Source organism: Haliotis asinina, chromosome 13 (assembly GCF_037392515.1).
Source record: "Haliotis asinina isolate JCU_RB_2024 chromosome 13, JCU_Hal_asi_v2, whole genome shotgun sequence".
Lineage (NCBI taxonomy): Eukaryota > Metazoa > Mollusca > Gastropoda > Lepetellida > Haliotidae > Haliotis > Haliotis asinina.
This window is the reverse complement of record NC_090292.1, coordinates 41,449,130-41,471,502: the sequence shown is the minus strand read 5'-3', so window position 1 is coordinate 41,471,502 and position 22,373 is coordinate 41,449,130. Positions and strand designations below refer to the sequence as shown.

The 22,373-nt window shown below is 38.8% G+C and overlaps 1 protein-coding gene across 6 annotated transcripts in view; it reads left to right on the top strand.

The window, feature by feature from the left end:
* Positions 1 to 22,373, top strand: part of LOC137259979 (endothelin-converting enzyme homolog) — a 75,626-nt gene that overhangs the window by 42,901 nt on the left and 10,352 nt on the right. For all 6 annotated transcript variants that reach the window (XM_067797641.1, XM_067797640.1, XM_067797645.1 and 3 more), the window contains 11 exons: positions 5,771 to 5,907; positions 10,121 to 10,315; positions 11,359 to 11,487; positions 12,685 to 12,861; positions 13,307 to 13,483; positions 14,610 to 14,699; positions 16,378 to 16,502; positions 18,366 to 18,588; positions 19,819 to 19,995; positions 20,732 to 20,835; positions 21,758 to 21,868. In XM_067797641.1, coding sequence (XP_067653742.1) covers positions 5,771 to 5,907; positions 10,121 to 10,315; positions 11,359 to 11,487; positions 12,685 to 12,861; positions 13,307 to 13,483; positions 14,610 to 14,699; positions 16,378 to 16,502; positions 18,366 to 18,588; positions 19,819 to 19,995; positions 20,732 to 20,835; positions 21,758 to 21,868 — 1,645 coding nt within the window. The remainder of the gene's footprint in view (positions 1 to 5,770; positions 5,908 to 10,120; positions 10,316 to 11,358; positions 11,488 to 12,684; positions 12,862 to 13,306; positions 13,484 to 14,609; positions 14,700 to 16,377; positions 16,503 to 18,365; positions 18,589 to 19,818; positions 19,996 to 20,731; positions 20,836 to 21,757; positions 21,869 to 22,373) is intronic.

Here is a 22,373-nt window from a genome sequence, read left to right as displayed (position 1 = left end):
TTTGGTAGACAATGTAAAACCGGAATGGGAGGGAAATCCCGAGGGATTTCACGACCCTGATGGTTTTACATTGTCTACCCAAACCAAGGAGAAGTGTTTTCTCTAACTTATATACATACTGCCAATGATGGGTAATTACAATGTAGATGATCATTTAATGAAGCTACATAACAATAACTGAAGCGTGTGTATAATCAATTTAATGACAGTAACTTTAAGTAGATAATTTAACCCCTCCACCTCCGTCGGCCCGATGGCCGTGTGGTAGAACGTCTGCCTACATATGAGAGAATTGTGGTTCCAATCAGAAAACCTTTATATTGTGATTGTAATCAATATTTTTCAATTGATATTTTTCAATTGATTTCAAACAATCATGTATCGTTTAAAGTTAGGAAAAGTAAACCCTGGGAAGCGGTCCTACTAACAAAAAGTAAGACCTGGGAAGTGGTCTTACTAATGAAAAGTAAAACCTGTTCCTCCAAAACAAAACCTCAAATGCGGTTATTCAGGGACAACAAGAGATGACCTAATATACATTGGGAAGCACACTTTAGGTTTATATAGAAGGTTAATAGTCAGATGACATATCGCACCGGGTACCCATTTTCTGCTGTGTGAACAGTAGCAATTTTGAAGAAAGTCTCTTGTCAAGGGTGAGACCACAAGGATAATAGGGGCTTCACTGTGGAGCAAGACTTACGTCTTAGAAACTCACAGGCATCAAGGTGCTGATCACGATCACCCATCCAAGGACACTTGCTTAACCTCAACTGATGTGGGACCTGAGCTCTATAAACAGAACCACACATCACCACATCTACTTGACAATGGTAATGTACAAAGTGTACAGATCACTGGTTTTGTTTATGAGTGCTCAAGCATTGGGTGATTTCAAGAAGACGCTGATTTGGCAAAACATCAACAGTCATAGATCCTCAACATCGATTGAAGTATAGTAGACAATATGTCATATACTGTAAAGTAGGTTTCATTGGTGCAAATCAACTTAGGCAGAGCTGTCATATTATCATTTTTGTCACCCATTTTTTTAGGTCAAGCTAAGTTTTTGTGGTTTTCTAATGATTATAGTCACGACATATTCACGCCTAAGCAGGACATGGTACAGTTTTTATTGACACTACCTTCCACCATCTGTTGACGTGAAAGCTAATAGCTGGGCAGGCTAGATCAACAAACAGTGGAATAGGTTAATTGTGTTGCAGTAATTTGTTTCATCTCAGGGATGGTGGAGACAAAGATGGGTGAGCATAATTGTCATTTTCTGAATCAACAATAAGTGTAATAGGTTAATTGTGTCACAATGTCTTGTAGCTTCATCTCTGGGTTCACAGAGACCAAGATAGGGGAGCATGTTTAATACTTGCTGAAAGGTTACAAAACGTTTAATGTTTCCCGTGGCCTTTTGTATCAGCCTATCCCTGTGAATGTTAACATAAAAATTTCAGAAATTAGTCCTTTCATATCCTTATGGCCTTTTAATAATTCACCAATATTCACCTTATCATGAAATATCCAGGATTATCTTCCTAAAGTGTGTTCATCTTAAAATTTGAATTTTTCATGTTTTCATTCAGCTGCAAATGGGAAGACTTGTTACAGTGAAAAATCGTTTACTCACCCAACTGGCAATTTCGGTCGTATACTTCCACAGGAGTTGAAAATGGAAACTTCACACACACTTATCCCATGATTGTGGTCTAAGAACAGCAGTGTTATCTTTAATTGAAAGTTCTGAAGATTGGTTGAAGTGACCAAACGACCAAGCATTCACATTTTCTCAAAATCAAACAAAAACAATTTGGGAACTACAGTTTTAGAATTTGAAACACTGGACAGTGGAACATATATGACACATATTCAGGGCCTGTAAACATGTTTAATTCTTAGAAAACTCACTTTGCATACGAAAAAGCCATTACTGAATATTTTTTGAAGACTGTTAGAAGTGTATGTTTGTGGTATATTAGTAATCACCTTAAAGAAGCAAGTTGTATCATTTTACATTGCATGTGAAGTTTGCCAATGCAATTTGTGCAGTTTTTCAGTAAACAAAAAAGAAAACAAAAAACAAAAGACAACCAGGTTACATTTATCTGCCACAGTCTGAGCAAGGAAATCTGAAAAATTAGGCTAACCAATTATTTTAGATTTTTCTCCATTATCAACACTAATGGTTAAACATATTTTAATGTCAATTCATAAAACTGAAACCTGGGTACCTGGGTTGGCAAGCAAGTAATTTCCAGAACTAATTTTTCACAATGATGCATCATCACCATCACGCTCTCTCTCTCTCTCTCTCTGCTCATCTCTCACTGTCCTATGTCTCGCCACTCTCTTCTCTCTCTGCCTCTCTCCTTTTCCCCCCTCTCTCTCTCTTGTCTGGTACCACACTGATCATGTGATGATAGACAAAATGACTACCAACTCATCACGCAGTGACCTACATTTTACATGTACTCAATGTCCATTCCATGAACGTTTAAAAACAGAAACCTTGTGTATCTCAGCCATCCATGTGTGAAAATGTACATGTGGAAATATAAAGACAAATATTTATCATTTCAATTTCAGTGTCAGTCATTCAGAAGGCAGCTGATGCATAGATCATGCACTGAAACGTTTTATCTAAAGCGTTTTAATCTAAGTAATATCTAAGGAAAATTTGGAGGGAAATTTATTGAATAAACACACAGCCAAATTGCTATGAAAAAATAATATAATAATAAAGCAAATATGCTGTATGCATAGTGTTTTCAGTTGTAGATAATTTTCTTTGACTAGAATGCAGGTCTGTAATGATGCATCACACTAATGATGGATTGTAATTGTCGAATCTCTGATAGCAATTAATCGATGGTATGAACAAAAAACTATTGATGCTTCAACAGTATGTGTGACTATCGATACTTCAGTGTGACTTCTGTTCATAAATGCAGGAAGTACAAGATTCATTCATTTTGTTTCAGTGTTATCTAGCCCTGAAAACTATGTCAGCTTGTTTTAATTTTATGTAAACTATACATTTATATTTGGGAAATGACTCCAAATGAGACATTCAAAGTGACAAAATTGTTGCAGTAGTTTGTTGCAGTAGATAACGGCTATTGCAGTAGTATGGTGAAATGAACTGTAGCCAGTGTATGAAATAGTGTCTGCCCAGCGCTCTGCTGCTTGCTAGTTACATGCCGGGCTTACAACCTGATATTATCGTCGGCCATGTGTGCCAGTTCATTTTCCAAAGGGTATATATTTGACTATGTCATTTCCTACGGGAGCTGTTCTGAAAATAATTTACAATTGTGGTAGCTAGATGATGTCTGTACTGTTCATGATCAATCAAACTGTAACTTCCACAGATCAACCTACCCATTTATCTAACACTAAATGTGATTGGTCTAGAGAATTCAGTCAGCCAATGAATAATGTCGTTCTTTCTTGCTGTTCTGATTCAGATGGCAATGACACTAAATCATTCAACAGTGGCTACAAAGTTATGATTTTATTAAAATTACTTTTGCACATGCACAAGTTTACCTCAATACAAATTATTCATTAATTGCTTAATTTTAACACCATGTCTCAATTTTCTATTTTTAATACAGGGCTGGTTACATGTTAAGGGGGTGGCAACATTTTCAGTTATAAATCAGCCCTGTGGGCTTCCTGACATTTTTTAGGAGTTTCATACATTGCTATCACTATTGTTTTTGCCTCGGCAGCCACCCCTACCAGACAGTGTCACAATGTGTACCTTCTTGTGTACATGTGTACATCTTTAATACGTGAGTGAGTGACTTTGGTTTTACACTGCTTTTAGCAATATTCCAGCAATATCACGGCAGGGGACAACAGAAAATGGGCCTCACACATTGTACCCATGTGGGGAATCGAACCTGGGTCTTCGGCATGACGAGCGAATGCTTTAACCACTAGGCTACCCCACCGTCCCTCTTTAATATGTAGTCAGTGGAAATTTTACAACTGGAGAATACACTTTTGGTTTGGTTTGGCTTGCTTGTTTGAACCCACACTCAGTCTAGTCAAGCCAGTAGTGTTTCAAGTTTGTTTATATTCCAGTACTGAAGCTCCCACATATCTACAGTAAAAACTCAGCTAGCAATAATGGCACACAATCACAATGTTTGCAGACGCTTCGTACGTACAAATACCAATACATACCAATTTTGTGAATACAAGTTATATTATTAGTGTTTATTACTAGAAGGAGAACCGCTGATTGCAATAAAGATGTTGACTATCTGTGGAACTTGTTTTTCTTTCATTTTTAAAACTTCTAAAATGCCTCTAAAAGACATTCTTAGAGTTAATTAACAAATTAAATTGACTTGTATTGTGTATGTAATAGTGTGGTTGATATGGTGTCCTTTAATCAGTGTATGGGCATGCAAACCAAAAGTGGAACTCATCTTCAATTACATTTAATGTACAAAATTTACTCAATTTGTTCTCAAAACCAGCTGTGATATGGATAAGATAGCATATCACATACCGTTGCCAAGATTATTGGAAGCTCTCTTAGCGCTAACATGTTGTGACTTAATGTTAACGTGCTGCTCGTACGACTATCTTAGTGCTAAGAGTGCTTCGAAAATCTCGGCCCAGAATGGTATTCAAGCGAAAAGTGTAAAATGGTCAACAATCTACAGATTTCGTTTATCAGTATACATATTAAGACAATTCTACTAGGGGGTTTTGCACAAGCCCCTGGAAACAGTACCAGACCAAGAACACAAATCACCTGCAACCTCCATTAATAACTCATAGTCTGATGGTATTCCTGTTTTGGCCATGAAGTTTCAGAAATTTGCCAGCTGTAAATAACCAAGTCTGGACCAGACGATCCAGTGATCAGCATCATGATACGAGGAACACATGGGGCATTTGATAATCTAATAACTATCCCTCACGTGTTGAGAGTCAGGCAGTGTCACAATGAGTACCTTCTTTGACTATCTTTGACATGGCAGATGGAGAAAGGACCACCAGTGTGTTTGTTCCTTCAGCAGGTTTTCCTTCCACTGAAACCATGGAGGCAGTTGATGATGCTGAAAGGGAGATATTACCAGCATCATATTGCAGAACTTCTGCAAAGTTTATCACAATGCCCCTTGACCTTGAAGGAATACACATGTACTGATTTCTAGGGATCTGTAGTTTCCAACCATTTGTAACAACTTGCCTCCTTCCATGACGTACAAGAACACTCGTACCCCTATCATACCCCCAAAATGGTGGCAAGCCAATCAAATCGTGTGAAGACTCATTTAGAAGCATACACATAGCAGCACCGATAATTCTAAAACTATGCCAATCTATACAAAGCACAATTTAAACGTAAACTTGGAGCTGAGAGATCAGCATCTATCAACACTGCAACATATCTACAAGGGGAATGACTGCATAGTTGTTTTGCCCATGGGATACAGGATATGAGTAGCCATGTTTGTTGAGTTCTTTTTCCTTGGTAATAGTGCTAGACTGTTTTTATCTCTGTGCTCGTTTGCGCTTAGACAGAGCCCAGTAATAAAAATATGGCCTAGATAGAGGTACAAGACTCCAGTTATGAATGACTTTCAAACTTGTCGTAATAAATATTGTCTTTTACAGCATATTTCAGCAGAGGTAACAGCTAAGCAAGGATTTACCATACTAAGTTGTCAACAAGTGACTGAATGCAGTCTTCATTTGTGTGGAATTGCATGATGTGTTTTTCTGTCCACAGACTCTCTCAACAAGAAACCCAAATCAAAGAGTTCAGGCGACTGCAGACTCAAGGCCATTGCCATCACATCGTTTCTCATCATCGTTGCCCTGGTCATCTTCATAGCATGGCAACACTTCTCCACAAAGAAACTGGAGGTCAGTGTCACATCCTCACTTATCACGGTATGGAGGGGTTGTGGGATAGTTTGGTGGTTAAAGTGTTCGCTTGTCACGCTGAAGACCCGGGTTTGAATCCCCACATGGGCACAAAGTGTGAAGTCCATCACTGGTGTTCCACACCGTGATATTGCTGGAATATTGATAAAAGCGGTGTAAAACCAGGCTTAATGTTTCTATGAATAGAGTGTGGTGTCTGTCTAATGCTGCACTCCGTGTAACTGGCTAAAAAATACCCTGAAGCAGATCTTCCGATTCTCAGACCTCATGTTAAAAAAAGTCAGTTCTTGTGGAGGGGTGTGTGACCTGGATCATACCATTCCCTTGTAATGTTCAATAAATCTGAAATTTAGTGATGAGATATCTGCCCAAGAATAAACCATTGAGTAAGAGAAATCTTACCTAGACTGAACCATCCCCTATTTATGTTCAATAAATCTGAAATTCTGTGAAGAGAGATCTGACCAAGACTGAACCATCCCCTATTTGTATTCAATAAATCTCAAATTCTGTGAAGAGACATCTATATCTTCCCATGTTTGCTTCCATGTGTATATCCTTATTTGAAACAAAATATATTTTTCTGGTCGAGGTTTATCTGGTTCTGATTGTCTGACAACCTGTAAACCATATATTACCCCCGGTTTGACAATAAGGGAAATTCCCCTCTATCATAAATATTTTCTCTTTACAATATTTGATTCTGCTGTATCACACCTTGGTACAAATAGAGAATCTCACCCAAGTGTCTACTGATATCAAATATATCAACGCAAGTTGATAAAGTAACTAATATTTGAGGTTTGCCGAGGATATGTTACCTTTATCAACTAGTGTTGATATAATTGATATCAGTAGACAAGAGGGTGAAATTTGATTTTTCTTCCAAAATCATTCTTTATTAGTTTGCATTGAAAAATGTACATCTCTGAACATAGCACTGCCATTAGATTTGCAGTGCAGTGATGTCATAGCATTATGACGTCATCATGTTCATAATTGTTCAATGTTCAGCATTGTCAGGGCATTGTGCAAAGTCTGCTGTCAAAACGATATCTCAGAGGAGATATTGTCTGATCTCACGCAAACAATATCTCCTGTGGAACACAGTTTTGGATGATAAAATATGTTCTCATATTACCATGTTGTCAAGAGTCACTATCAAACAAAACTTAGCACATAGACCCAACACAACTCTACCCCTACACAGTGGTCAGTTAAACACTCGTTGCTGAATCCATTTATCATGGGATATATGAATACATCCACATAATCAGACATTAATGACCCTCTGCTGCAATTACACCAGGAAATAGTAAGCGGCCAATCAGAGTCAGTCTGGGTTGATATTGTGCAGTCATTAATAGCTGCAACTCATGAACAGATTTAACAGTGAGGGCTGGTGCCATTGTGTACATGGTGAAATGAAATTCCTCCTGTTGTTCCATATACTGACAGCTGGGGCTTTTTCAGTTGATGAGTGCAAGGTTTGTGATTTAATCCCTTTTCGAAATCTATGATAAGTGTTTTTGTTTGTTTGTTTGTTTGTTGACACAGCCTTCTGCAATATTCCAGCTTTATGGTGGTGGTAGGTAACTAAACAAGTCTTGATCAGACAATCCAGGGATTAACATCATGAGCACCAATCTACACATTTGGGATACGAGTGAGTGGATTGAGTTTTACTCCACACTCAGCAATTATCGAGCAATATCGCGGCGGTATTTTAGTAGTTGAGTCAGGAAAAGACAATTCAGTGATCAACATCATGAGGATCAGTGCATACAGGACTCAATTTAAGAGATGTTAATGTACTTGCACCAGGTGCAACCTAAAATGACGACATAGTTGCACCAGCCAGATTCCAGTTGCAACATAGTGTGTTAAAGCATCAAAGGTGTCTGTGCACATAAACATATTTCCATGATGTAGTACTCAAGAAAACATAGCAACACAGGGAGGCATCTGTTTTCAAGAACTGTCATAATCGAAACATTTCTGCAAATAGCAACGTTTGGTGCCACAGATATTCAAAGTTTAGAAGAAAAATGTGCTGGCATAATTATTCTTATATTGTTAGATGTATTGTTAATATATATTTCTCCCCAAATGACTTGCACATGGTGCAATTGTAATTAATAACAAGGCTGCACTGTATTGTTTGGTAGTACCTGTGCGAGTGACAATTTAAGTACTAAATCGAACTGTGCATGAGTGAGTGAGTAGTTTTATGCCACACTCAGCAATATTCCAGCTATATGGCGGCGGTCTGTAAATAATCGAGTCTGGACCAGACAATCCAGTGATCAACAACATGAGCATTGTTCTGCGCAATAGGGTTAACGATGACATATGTCAACCAAGTCAGCGAGTCTGATCACCTGGTCCTGTTAGTTGCTTCTTACGACAAGCATAGTCTTACGACAAGCATAGTCTTACGACAAGCATAGTCTTACGACAAGCATAAGAGTTAACTAACTAACAGTGAGTGAGTGAGTGAGTTTAGTTTTACGCCGCACTCAGCAATATTACAGCTATATGGCAGCGGTCTGTAAATAATTGAGTCTGGACCAGACAATCCAGTGATCAACAACATGAGCATCGATCTGCGCAATTGGGAACCGATGACATGTGTCAACCAAGTCAGCAAGCCTGACCACCCGATCCCGTTAGTCGCTTCTTACGACAAGCTGAGTCACCTGTTATGGCAAGCATGGGTTGCTGAAGGCCTATTCTACTCCGGGACCTTCACGGGTCATTAACTAACAGGATCGGGTGGTCAGACTCATGATGTTGATCACTGGATTGTCTTTTCCTAACTTGACTTGTTGCACAGGCAAACTGTAGCGCAAATGGGGTTGCGCAGCATAGATAAAATAACCTGTCTTCTTACATGCGAGCAAAGTGTGCAAAGGCTGGCAATGTACTTCCTTTGCTTTGGTTTGAAAAATATTTTTCATGTCAATAGAAAATATCGCCACCATCAAAGGTATACACCCATTTCTTCTCTGGGTTGAGATGAAAGTGAATGACCTGCACATATTCTAAACACCACATTTAACACTGACTACATGGAAAAATCTGTCCCTGAGTAGGTAGGTCTCTTCAAGCATGACCATGTTGGTTTTTTTTTTTTTTTTTTTTTTTTTTTTGGGGGGGGGGGTTGTTGAGTAGGTGCCTAAACTGATTAAACTCTTGCCTAATCACTGTACATAGTCCATTTTGAAGTCATTAACAAGGAGTGGAACATATCCATTTTGAAGGGAAACATCTTAGTGAATGAATTTATGTGTACATTGTAGGACCAACATGACAATAGAAGCAAATTTTCCTCTATACCCAGCATGGCCATACAGTAAATATCAGTGAGTGTATCATTTGAAAAGTTGATAGCAGTGTCTTAGTAATCAGTTTTGCTAGGCCGTCCTCATTGCTTACTCACTGATATGGATGAGATATTGGGGAAAGTGGTCTAAGACCCAGGGAGTAGTATGCAACACGCACATGTGCATCCTTTACTCTTAAATGTTGAGAATGGACAAAGAAAAATATTATTCACTGCATCCAAAGGGATGCACAATATTATTCACTGTACCCACAACACTTAACTTGTTATATAAATGCATTTAGAAGTTGAAGCAGTAAGTCAATGATACCAATATATGGAAGAACAACTTCTTTATTGGAGGGAGCTGTGTCCTTCCCACAACACGTTTGTGATTGTTTCTATCAGTGCAGTTACTTGTGTAATTTCACTGTCAGTCCACGTGATCAATGAATCATTACAGGTTTATGAATTATCAAAACACATGTCTCTCTAAACTGTCAATTCACAGGGGCCTCGTATTGTCTGCATGGACTCTTAAAACTAATACTTAGGTGTCCCTGACCCCTATGTTTTTGAGCCGAGGTAAAACCCTGTAGGGAGGGAGGGAGAGTTTAGTTTTATGCCGCACTCAGCAATATTCCAGTTATATAATCAAGCCTGGACCAGACAATCCAGTGATCAACAGTATGAACATGGATCTATGCAAGTGGGATACAATGACGTCTGTTTACAAAACCAGTGAGCTTGACCACCCAATCTCATTAGTCACTTGTTAAGAAAAGCATGGTTTGCAGGAGATCAATATTAAGCCGCATTTTCATGGGTCAAAACCTTGTAGACTCTGATTCCATGCTTGTATTTCAGGTGTGCACAACACCAGAATGTGTAGCCACCAGTGCCTACATCACCTCCTTGATGAACACAACACAAGATCCTTGCGAGAACTTCTATGAATATGCATGTGGGGGATGGGAGCACAACACACTTATCCCCCCTGACAAAGCCAAATATGGCTCCTTCCAGGAAGTGGAAACGAAAAACAAAGCCCTCTTGAAAAAGGTGAGTAAAACTACAACCTATTTTAACTGATGGATGGATGGGTGGATGATGAATGAATGGATGATGAATGGATGATGGATGGGTGATGGATGGATGGATGGATGGTGGGTGATGGATGGATGGATGATGGGTAACGGATTCGTAATGGATGGATCGTGATGGATGGGTAAAGGATGAATAGATGATGAATGAATGGATGGTGAATTGATGGATGGATAGATGGATAAACTGAGTGAACTCAAGGTACAGAAGTGCCAGCCTTTATGATTTTATCATAGTCGCAACGATTTTTAGTCGGAGACTACGCCAATACAATTAGACATGAAGTTCTATGAAATATGAAGAAAATTGTATAAAGTTTGGATTTAAAGATAAAAACATTTTTGTCGATCGAATGCATTTTCGACTAAAAAAACGAATACACAAGAAGAAAGGTAATGCTGTTAGTTTGGAAATGTGCTATTGGAGGTATATGTAATTAAAGCTTCACTCTTGATTAGTGGCAGGTTATATTTCACAAAATCCATCATGATTTAAAATATTTACATGGTACTAATTTTATGGTCAAACTACTAATTCTGATTCTTGAAACTACTATTTGCAACACATTCAATCACAGGGGTTGGCATCTCGGAGTGTTCTGCTGTTTTTCTAGTTGTAAACACTTGCTACACATTTTATTCAAAATGTTCATAACAGCAAAGTAAATTATTTGTCTCTTTGGGATCATTATAACCGCAGGTTACAGTAATGAAAATTATTTAAAAGGATTGGGGTTTTTTTTAAATAAAAAAAAAAAAAAATTAGAACATCAGTCTATTGGGAAGTACCACTACTATTTTAATTTGATGTATGAGAATGGCTAGCGAGCCTCATGGAAAAAGTGTTGAAGACCAGGCTTCGCTCCTCAACATGGGTACAAAATGTTGAATTTAATCGCACCATCAGATAATAATCGCACCATCACTAGTCACCAGGTGTTTTCAGACTAGGGACTAATATTGATGGAGCCCTGTTGTAATACTGCCTGTATTTGTTGCTAGATACTCGACTCCAAGGAGACCATGTACAAAGGGAAGAATTCAACATCTGTCTCCAAAGCCAAGACCTACTACAAGAGCTGCATGGACAAGCAGACAGTAGAGAGTCTGGGCATTGCTCCAGCTCTCGAGGTAACTTGATGCTTAGTTTCTGAATGTCTGAATGCCCTATCTGCTTGAACAATGCAAGGTTTAGGTGACTGGACTGTATGACTTAGATGATATAATCCCCCATGAAACACTTTCATTGTCTTCACCACATCATATATCCACAAAATAACATCTCAAGTAACTTCATATGTGGTTTCTGTGATACTGTAAAGATGTGGGTTAGAACTGATTTTCAGTAACCCATGCTTGCTACAAAAGGTGGCCATGCTTGTCGTACAAAATGACTAACAGGATCGGGTAGTCAGACTCACTGACTTGGTTGACATGTGACATCGTATCTCGTCATTGTAGTTGCATTGATTGATGCTCATGCTGTTGATCACTGGATTGTCTGGTTATTGTCTTGATTATTTACAGACCACTTCCATGTACTTGGACTCTTGTTAAGTGTTAAACAACAAACCAAACGTTATCATTACGTTAGGAATTGCCCATGTGACTGAATGACAAGGGGATTGCATCAGGAATGTTGCATGAATCCTGCTTCTTCCTTCTTGTGTTTCTAGGTTTCTTTGCACAATACCTGTTCATGAGTGTTTCACTGAAGTTATAAACCTCAGTCAAATTGGACTTCCCCCTGATATTAAGCTGACTTTCTGTGATCTAAATGAACACTGTTCCGAGTAGTGATCAACCCACAACACTCACTCAATTCACCAAATAGGTACAATGTTTGAACGTCATTTGTGGGTGCTGTGCTCTGATTTTCCTAGATTGTTGAAGCAATGTAAAAGCTCATTTATTTCATATACTCACTCATTTATCTTACTCATTCACTCAATCACTCATCTATCACAATCATCTATCTCATGCACTCATTCATCTGTGTCACTCACTCATCTATCTCACTCACCTATCTCACTCATCTATCTCACGAGTCACTCACATATCTCACTCTCTCATCTGTCTCACTCATTTGCTCACTCATCTATCTCACGAGTCACTCGTCACTCATCTCACTCTCTCACTCATCTCACATATCTCACTCATCTATCTCACTGTCACTCATCTGTCTCACTCATCTATCTCACACTCACCTATCTCACTCATCTATCTCACACTCACTCATCTATTTCACTCTCTCACTCATCTGTCTCACTCATATATCTCACTCACTCATCTATCTCACCCAGTTCCTCACACATTTCACTGTTTCAGTTGATCAAGCAGTTGGGGTCCTGGACAGTGACCTCTGACCCCGTGTCAGGGACGTGGCAGGAGTCTAAATGGAGTTTCCTGGACTCGTTACTGGTCATACACAAGCTCAACCGTCCAGCCTTCTTCCATTTGGCTGTGGGTCAGGATGACATGCACAGTGATCAGAATATCATTTCAGTAAGTCAGTCCCCAGTCCTCAGAGATTCAGAGAGAACAGACCCCTCACTTTCCATTCAATGAGGCTGTCCTACTCAGAATGCTAGAATATATTTCTTTAGGCGTGACCTCGAAGTAGGGTTTGTTTAATGTGACTAGTAGAAACTAAGCAACATATTACAAAACTTGCAAACGATCACAACAAGATATTGTCAGCAAGACGGGTTCCATCATTAAGCTGCAGATGAACAAGTTGATCAGACCCTAACTGCATGATATAAAAGTGAATTATAGCAGAACAAGTCAGAGAGGATGATATGTTTACAAATGTATCCCATGAAAATTCACTAGCCAGTCGGGCCAGTGATAGATTTACTGGCCCAACTAGATTTTATCTAGCCACAGGCTAGGGAGCCAGTGGTTATTTCCCACACTGGTTGTTACACTCTGCCCATCCTGTTTACAGTTCCAGCAGAGTGGGTTGACACTGGGTGAGAGGGAGGAATACACTGGCAATCACTCCGAGAAGTACAAGAAGGCATTCCTTGGCTTCTCTACACGGACGGGAGAGCTCTTAGGAGGAGATAACTCTACTCAGGACAAAATGATAAAAGTCTATGACCTTGAGAAAAGTCTGGCAGAGGTGATAATATTTTTGTTTGTGTTTTAGTGTTTTAGGTTCAACTTTTTGTGGTTACTGAAAGCAGAACATAATCCATAGCTGGTTATAAAGATTGCATTACATCAGCACATTACGTCCAGTTTTGAATTAAATAACATGCAGGCGTAAGAAATTAGTGTGTTAGATCCTGTCTCTCTTGTGTTGTAGCAGATCCTATCTCTCCTGTGTTGTAACAGACACAGTTTCTCCTGTGTAGTAACAGATCCTTTTCTCCACTAGACACTGTCTCCCCTTTGTTGTAACAGATCCTGTCTCACCTGAGCTATTACACATCCTATGTTGTAACAGATTCTTTCTCTCCTGTGTTGTAACAGACACTGTCTCTCTTGTGTTGTAACAAATACTTATTCTTCTGTGTTGTAACAGACACTGTCTCTCCTGTGTTGTGACATATCCTTGTTCTCCTGTGTTGTGACAGATCCTGTCTCACCTGTGATGTTACACATCCTGTGTTGTAACGGATCCTTATTCTCCTGTGTTGTAACAGACACTGTCTCTCCTGTGTTGTAACAGACACTGTCTCTCCTGTGTTGTGACATATCCTTATTCTCCTGTGTTGTGACAGATCCTGTCTCACCTGTGATGTTACACATCCTGTGTTGTAACGGATCCTTATTCTCCTGTGTTGTAACAGACACTGTCTCTCCTGTGTTGTAACAGACACTGTCTCTCCTGTGTTGTAACAGACACTGTCTCTCCTGTGTTGTAACAGATTCTTCTTCTCCTGTGTTGTAACAGATCCTGTCTCACCTGTGCTTTTACACATCCTGTGTTGTAACAGATCCTTATTCTCCTGTGTTGTAACAGACACTGTCTATCCTATGTTGTAACAGATCCTTATTCTCCTGTGTTGTAACAGACACTGTCTATCCTGTGTTGTAATTGATCCTGTCTCTCCTGTGTTGTAACAGACACTGTCTCTCCTGTGTTGTAATGGATCATGTCTCTCCTGTGTTGTAATGGATCATGTCTCTCCTGTGTTGTAATGGATCATGTCTCTCCTGTGTTGTAATGGATCATATCTTCCTGTGCTATACAGCAATGTAATGGACTAAGGCTGTAGTCATGTTTCCATGTGTTGTAACAGATTTTCATGCCGAAGGAAGAGCTGGTAGATCCTGTGGCTATTTACCACAAGATGACTCTAGAGGAGTTCCAGACCATTTTAGGCAGCCAGGTGAGTTTATCTGCTTCATCTCTCTTGTCAGGGGAATTGTAAGTTTCTTTTGTCGCAATATGTTCGTGTTTGTTGTGATATTGTAATGGTAGAAGTAGTCTCCATCTGTAGATCTAATATTCTCATTATTTCCTATCAACAAACGTTTTCTAATCTGCTAGCTCATTCAAATGTTCCACCCCATAATGTGACTTAAAGCTGGGACGGTTAGCCTGGATACCCGGTATGGGTGGGTAATGACCCAGGTGCCTGTCTCAATACCTGGACCAGTTATGATCAAGTGAATAATAGATTAAATAATGTCATATGTGACGCTTTTGTGTTTTTAAGGTGGTAATGTCATTGTGGATTTAGACATAATTTACACTCACTTCTTTTGAATATAATGTATGATTACGATATTGAAAACTCATAATTTTAGCCTCCAAGCTCCATAACGGGTATCTGTGCAGGATAGAGCAGGGTATTAGCGAGTGGGGTACCCATGTAGAAAATTTTCGACCCGTCCCTAATGTGACTATTTGACTTCTATGGGAGATAACTCTTGCATTAATTCAACTGGATTTGATTTGTACAGGGTATGAAACAAAAAAAGTTTAGCTATGCTAAATATGTCACTATGTCACTACCTCAACAAACCATTGTATTTGTATGGGAATTTTTAATAAATGGTGTTCCCCAAAAGTCAAACACTTCCAGCCCCGCCTATTATACCTGCAACGAAACCCTTAGTTTATGAAAATTAAACAGAAAAGTTCTCCCTTTCTTTGGAAGATAAATGCTACCATCAAACATTTTAAAAATCTATATATTTAATATCCTTTCAGAATCTGGGTTCCAAGGTCAGAGTTGCTACTATTCATAATATAATCGGGATTTGCTGTTTGACTTTACTTAATTAACCAGCTTGCTGTCATTTACAGCAAATCACATGGTTTTCATTTTACATGTCTGTCAAGTTCATACAAGTGTGTATGTGTGTGCGTGTGTGCGAGCGTGAGTGTGTGAGTATGTTAGTGTGTGCAGACATGCCTGTGCCTGTCCCACCTGTCCCACCTGGCAACCCTTCGTTCAACTTTTCAGTTGGTGATGGAAGCAAATGGTTGCCAGTATTTCAGACCCGTGAAGGTCCCGGGGTAGAATAGGCCTTCAGCAACCCATGCTTGCCATAAAAGGCGACTCAGCTTGTCGTAAGAGGCGACTAACGGGATTGGGTGGTCAGGCTGGCTGACTTGGTTGACGCATGTCATCGGTTCCCAATTGCGCAGATCGATGCTCATGTTGTTGATCACTGGATTGTCTGGTCCAGACTCGATTATTTGCAGACCGCCGCCATATAGCTCTAATATTGCTGAGTGCGGCGTAAAACTAAACTCACTCACTCACTGCCAGTATTTCAAAACTTAATGCTCTTCTTCTGCGTGACAAAATACCAAAGATGTGAGTAAAGGTGTATTACAAAGCTGTCCTGTCAATGTTGTATACTCAGTCAAGTTTTTTGAAAAATACAGAATTGTTTGCTAAACCTTTAGAAATTTAAGACTGGTAACTTCTGGCCAGACTATTTCACTCGCGCTGGTTACAGCTAGAATATTGTTTTCCCAAAAACTGTCACTAAGAAAACATCTCGACAATACAGAATCATATCCCCATCTTTCATTCTCAATGTCTTCTCCAGTTTCCTGTCAAGGCATACGTTGATAAGCTGTTCAAGACAAACGTTCCTTTGTCGGAAGAGGTCCTTGTGTACACGGTAGACTACTTCAAGAAGCTTGGTGATGTCATCAAAAACACACCCAAGGAGTGAGTAGCCTTGCATTAAAAGAATTTCAGTGTCAGTTAGATTTTGTAGACTATCCACTATTCATATCCTGGACCGGTTCACCGAGTTAGCTTTGTTTTAGAGGTGATGTTTTTTCAATCTTTCCTATCAATAGTGGTCACAAAATTCCTGACATTTGATTGGATGACTGTTGGCATTAGACAGGTTCAAATGAACCTCTGCCATCAGAGTATTTGCATTTGATTTATATTTACTCCAAAGTATCATTTGGACTTACTGAGGATCATTTGGTGAGGAGAAAATGGATTTAACTCATTAAGGCCGAGAGACGGGTATATGCATCAAATTAATTAGCTTCTCACAGCGAGAGCCGTGTATGGGCGGTAATAAAAAGCACCTCGTATTCAGCGAGAGCCGCACATGGTCATCAGCGGAAAGCACCTTGCATTCAGCGAGAGACTCACATATGCATTTTACATTTCAAATTCGTACTGTACCTATTGTTTCAATCAATTTAGCAGTCATGATCAAAGATTAGCTTTTCTTACGAGAGAGGTTACTTTCTGTGTTAATCAGAAGAAGTATTAAAGTGTTTTGATAACAATTGCTTGCAATGTCGGGGGCTTATACAGGTAAATGAACACATTTCTGTGAGAAAGGGAATTATGAGATGTTGGTACAGGAGGTACGTGTTTGTTACTCGTCATTGGGAGTGAATACTAAGATACTATGTTTGCACATTGATTGAATTTACGGTGACAAGGTTACAAAACCTTCTTCTAAATCAAATCATTCATTCATTTGTTGTAATAGTTTATATAATTAATCATAGACATAAATAGCAATACTGTATTACACCCATGTTCGTATAGATTTGAAATAAACCAGGTTACTAATGTAGACCTTATTGATTTTCCATAATTCTAATCTCTGTCTCATATATATGCAAGAAATAGTGTTATACAATATGTACACATGTATGTTCATACGATAACGTATAGTTTCTGCGTTAAATCTAGATGAACCAAAGTGACAAACTGTGAATCTGCTCCATGTAAGTCACAGACAAGCTTATTAGTACTTTCCTTAAAAATATATAATATTCAGTATACACTAGCAATGTATCAGCGAAAACTTTTTTTCATAGATGACTATTAAGCATGTGCGTAAATTCTTCTTTACTGCCATTGACATAGATGTTTTGAACAATTTAACCTCACACAATGATATGAGAGGGACAGTTTGTTTAAGTATGTCTTACGTACAAAGAATACAAACGTGTTAAAATACATATGTACATGCCACCAAAAGTCTACAAGAGCGACTACAATAAAATTACGTAAAACGTTACATATATGACATGTATTCACTCCTGCTTTCTTTCAACATATGTCTTTACAATGCAATTAAACAATTAAACAATCAGGACATGATCGTATGATGAGACAGTTTCCTGTAATCTCCGAAACTTGCCAGGGATATCAGGCGTGAAAAGCCCTAATTACGTCTCACGACAGCCAGCCAGGTAATCAGCACAGGCTTCCAGGTGTTGAGCAGTGAAGTGGCTCTCAGGCTTAATGAGTTATTGTCATACCTAGAATATTTTGCTCATATGTAAACATGCTTGGTTATAACCACCACACTTTGGATACGATCTGAGAATTGTTTGGAATTATTTAGAAAATGTAGGAAAAGAGTTTTAATGAATCTTTCTCTCTTGTTTCTGTAGAAGGTGTCACTGCTAAATAACTTATCATTGATTCCGTATTTGCTGTAAATAAAATACATGTTGATTGAGCAATCAGCCAATCGACTTTGTAGAAAAACAGAGAAATTAGTCATTGCAGTATATAACAATATTATTTTATTCATTTCTGTTACAGAGTTCTGGCCAACTACATGATGTGGCAGGTTATCAGTATGCTCCCGGGATACTTGCCAGACAAGTTTGTGGATGCTGCTCTCATTCTGACGAAGGCCGAGACCGGAGTGTCTGATGTCAGTCCACGGTGGCAGCGCTGTGTCTTCAAGACTAGTGACGCCTTACCATTTGTGACCGGAGCTCTGTATGTGCAGGAGAAGTTCCCTCCAAACAGCAAACAGGAGGTAAGTAAAGCAGACGCAACTTTGCATGGCATTTTAGAAGTACAGAAGTATGATATACCGAAGCTTTATCTTATTTTATTTTATTTTGTGAGTGCAAAATTTTGTTGCTGGGTGGCACTTTAGCAGCTCAGAAGAACAAAATGCACAAATTTTGTCTACAATAACTTCTCTTATTTGGTAAGAGCGAAGTTTTGATACATAATGGCGGTGTAGAATTATGGACATTTATGGACAGTTCATGAGTCTGTGACATTTCAGTAGTTGTGGGTACAATATTTCTTGCTTGAAATACAACAGTACAAGAATTTGTATCGAAATAGCATACTCACTTCATAACAGAACTTGTAATCCATCAAGTTTGTCAGTATAGCAGACACTCTCCTATAATCTAGTTCAAACTGGTAGAGTGAAGTGTTAGTATGTGAGCTACTGGTGATGAAGACACAGGTCCAGTTCCCCACAGGGTCCATTGTACGTATCACAATTGTAGTGTCCTAACTGACATTACCAGAACGTTTGCTAGAAGCGGCATAAAACCATACTCACTCACTCTCTCCAAAACCATACTCATTCACTCACTCTAGTTCAGGCCTGATGGAGACAAACCAGTGTTCTTTGAATTCCCGATGAGTTGTTTTGCCTGGAACAATGACTCAGTTCATTGCTTCTTATTATGAGAATAAAGAAATTACCATGACACCTATCAATGGAGGAGACAAACTGTTTCCATATTAATAGGAAATCAGTGCTGAAAATGAGCTGGATTGCACAATTGTGACAACAGCATGAACCCATTGCAAACACTTGTAAATACAAGTCAGTTCTTCACTTAGACACTATAGGTTTAATGTACCTTGACATTTATATAAAAAGTGTATGCTCAATTGTATCTCAAATCCCAGTTTTTTTTATGAGGTTTAGTGTCCTCATTCCATAATAAATAATGCTCATTTTGCCTCTTTTTGGGGTTTCTCTTTACATTTGTAATGGTAGTTAAAACATTTGGGGAACAGGCATCTAGAACCAGTCATCTAGAACACTGCTATTCACTTTGCATAGTTGATCATATGTTCGAATCCAAATCGAGAGTAGTTAATATTCAGAATCCAGGTGATTTTGGTGTTGGCATGACGACTGAACACTTTAACCACTTGGCTACCACACCAGCATTACCATAACGTCAAACCTGTTCCACTTCTGGTCTTGAGTGATGGTTTCTATTGTTTGCAGGTCCTGAACACTATCGACAACATTGAAACTGCATTCACAAGAAACTTGAACACAGTTGCCTGGATGGATGACCAGACGCGGGACATCGCCATCGACAAGGTCATGGCCATCACAGACATGATTGGATACCCTGACTACATCCTTGACCCCAATAAACTGGACACACATTACGAGAATGTGAGTTGTAATGTCTTTCACAGAAACGCCTCTCAGAATACATTCTTTCACTTTTCTTACAACTTCATTGAATAACTTCTGACCCATGAAGATCCAGGGTAGAATAGGTCTTCGCAACCCATGCTTGGTTCAAAAGGCGACTATGATTGTCGTTGGAGATGACTAACGGCATCGGGTGGTCAGACTCGCAGGCTTAGTTGGCACAGGTCATTAGTTTCTAATTGCGTAGATCAATGCTCATGCTGTTGATCACTGGATTGCCTAGTCTGCCATTTAGCAGGAATACTGCTTAGTGCAGCATAAAACTAAACTTACTCACCCACTCAAGACATGTCTGAAATACTGTCAGTGTTGTGATAACTTTTAACTCACTTTCATCTAGATAGTTTTAAAACGTGATATTTGTTAGACTTCTTCTAATCCCTTCATTATGTTGCTGGTTATTATATTTTATCCTATAAATGTTGGAAACTTACTATAGATGTGAAAGAGTTCTTGAACAGGAATCTTCAAAAGGAGTAGGTCCATCTCTGTCAAAATGGCCTCAAGCTGTTTTTAAAACAGCCCCTTTCAGTTTATCGATTCATAATGAGTCACTTTTGACGGTTTCATTCTGACTCAATAATTTGCAAATGTTAACAAAATTTTAGGATATTTGCCTCTCATTTTCTGTGTTTTCTTTCTGCATTGTTTAAATTTTCATATCAGATTGTAGAGGATTTTTCCATGTTTGCAGATGACAATCACGGAGGGTCAGTTTCTGGTCAACCGCTTGTCTGTGATGTCCTTCCAAAAACAGTACAACTTGAACAAGAGAGGGAGAAAGCCGGACAGAATGGAGTAAGCTCTGAAGGCTTTGGCCTTCTTTGTCACCAGGAGTTTTAAATTTTCTTTTCATACAAAAATGTAGGCAAGATATGTGGTAAAACACCAATAATGAAAGTTATGTTGTTTCACACAAAACAATCTGCCAGTTTAAGTAGAAAAAATAAAAGTTATAAGTCTTTGTGGAATGACACATATACTACATGAAAAATGTAAATTATCCGAATACAAACTTGTGAACCAGGGTGAAGAAATCCCATCAACCTATGCCCAGGACAAGTCAGTTTTCATTTCGGGCAATCAGATAATGGTATCTTACTTGTCCATGGGCTACTAGATAATTTTGACTGATGGTCTCAAACTGCATATAAACGTGGGTTTCAATTCATATCTTCTCGAAATGTAGCTAATAATTTCACAATGATAATAAAGTAGAGTTATTTTTCTTTGCTATTTATCACTTCTCAATAAATAGTCTGCATAACACTAACATAATATACCATGTTGATTTATTCTTTCATAACTGCAACATCATGATTATGTAATAAAAATAAATGCTAGTGGAAAATTAGACATTACTTTCTTAAAGTCACTAGCCCTGTGAACCCCTGGCGTTTTTCAGTTAACTGTGACAAATACACACAGGTACTGAACAGCAACCACTCTCAATGATGTCTGTTTTCCAACTTGTCATATGCCTTTACTCGATACTCGATTAGTCTTTGTATTACATAATATAATAGAATAGAATATCGTTGCTTCTGTAGAATTTCAGTAAGGAAGGTAATTAGCAAGACCCAGATTTCCAGAAATCCAAACAAAATTTGAGAAAACTGAAAAATTGTCCAGATACTGATGTTTGACTGTTTCTGTGTTAGAAGTTCTTCTGACTGATGACGGATTATGCTTAGACAGTCACACACTCTCTCTGTTTCAGATGGGACATGGGGCCATCTGACGTCAATGCGTACTACAGTCCCTCCAACAACCAAATAGTGTTCCCGGCTGGAATCTTACAGAAACCATTCTTCAACCCAATGTTTCCATTGTAAGGTTACCATGGTTATATAACCGTTTAGCTCACCTGGCATTTCCAAAATGTCTTGATGGATTTGGTCGCTGTGTTTGTGGATGCTTTTTACTTTCAAACAAATCTATGCTCAGAATGTAAGGTATTTTGATTCACTCATAGTCAGAAGCAGGATGTGAAGCTCCCAAAACGTTTAAGCCAGATACCAGGGGACTGGCATCCTCGATATCTCCAGGGTATAAGTTCGGATAAGTCTTGACTATACTCGAAATTTATTACCTCCCTTGGCTGGCTCCGCAGCCTCACAGTAGCCAATCAGCCAATCGCCGTTATAACCAAGCTTGTCAGTATCAACAAAGGTAGCAGTCGCAACTGCGAAGGTTTGCTCTCAGTGCGACTCAGGTTTGGCGGAAATCCTACAGACAAATTTATAGGTCCGACACTTAAAAAAATATATGTAAGAACTCCTTCTACCTCTTTCAGAGAACAGCTGCATGGTTTGTGTTGTCAAGTTTAATCGGTT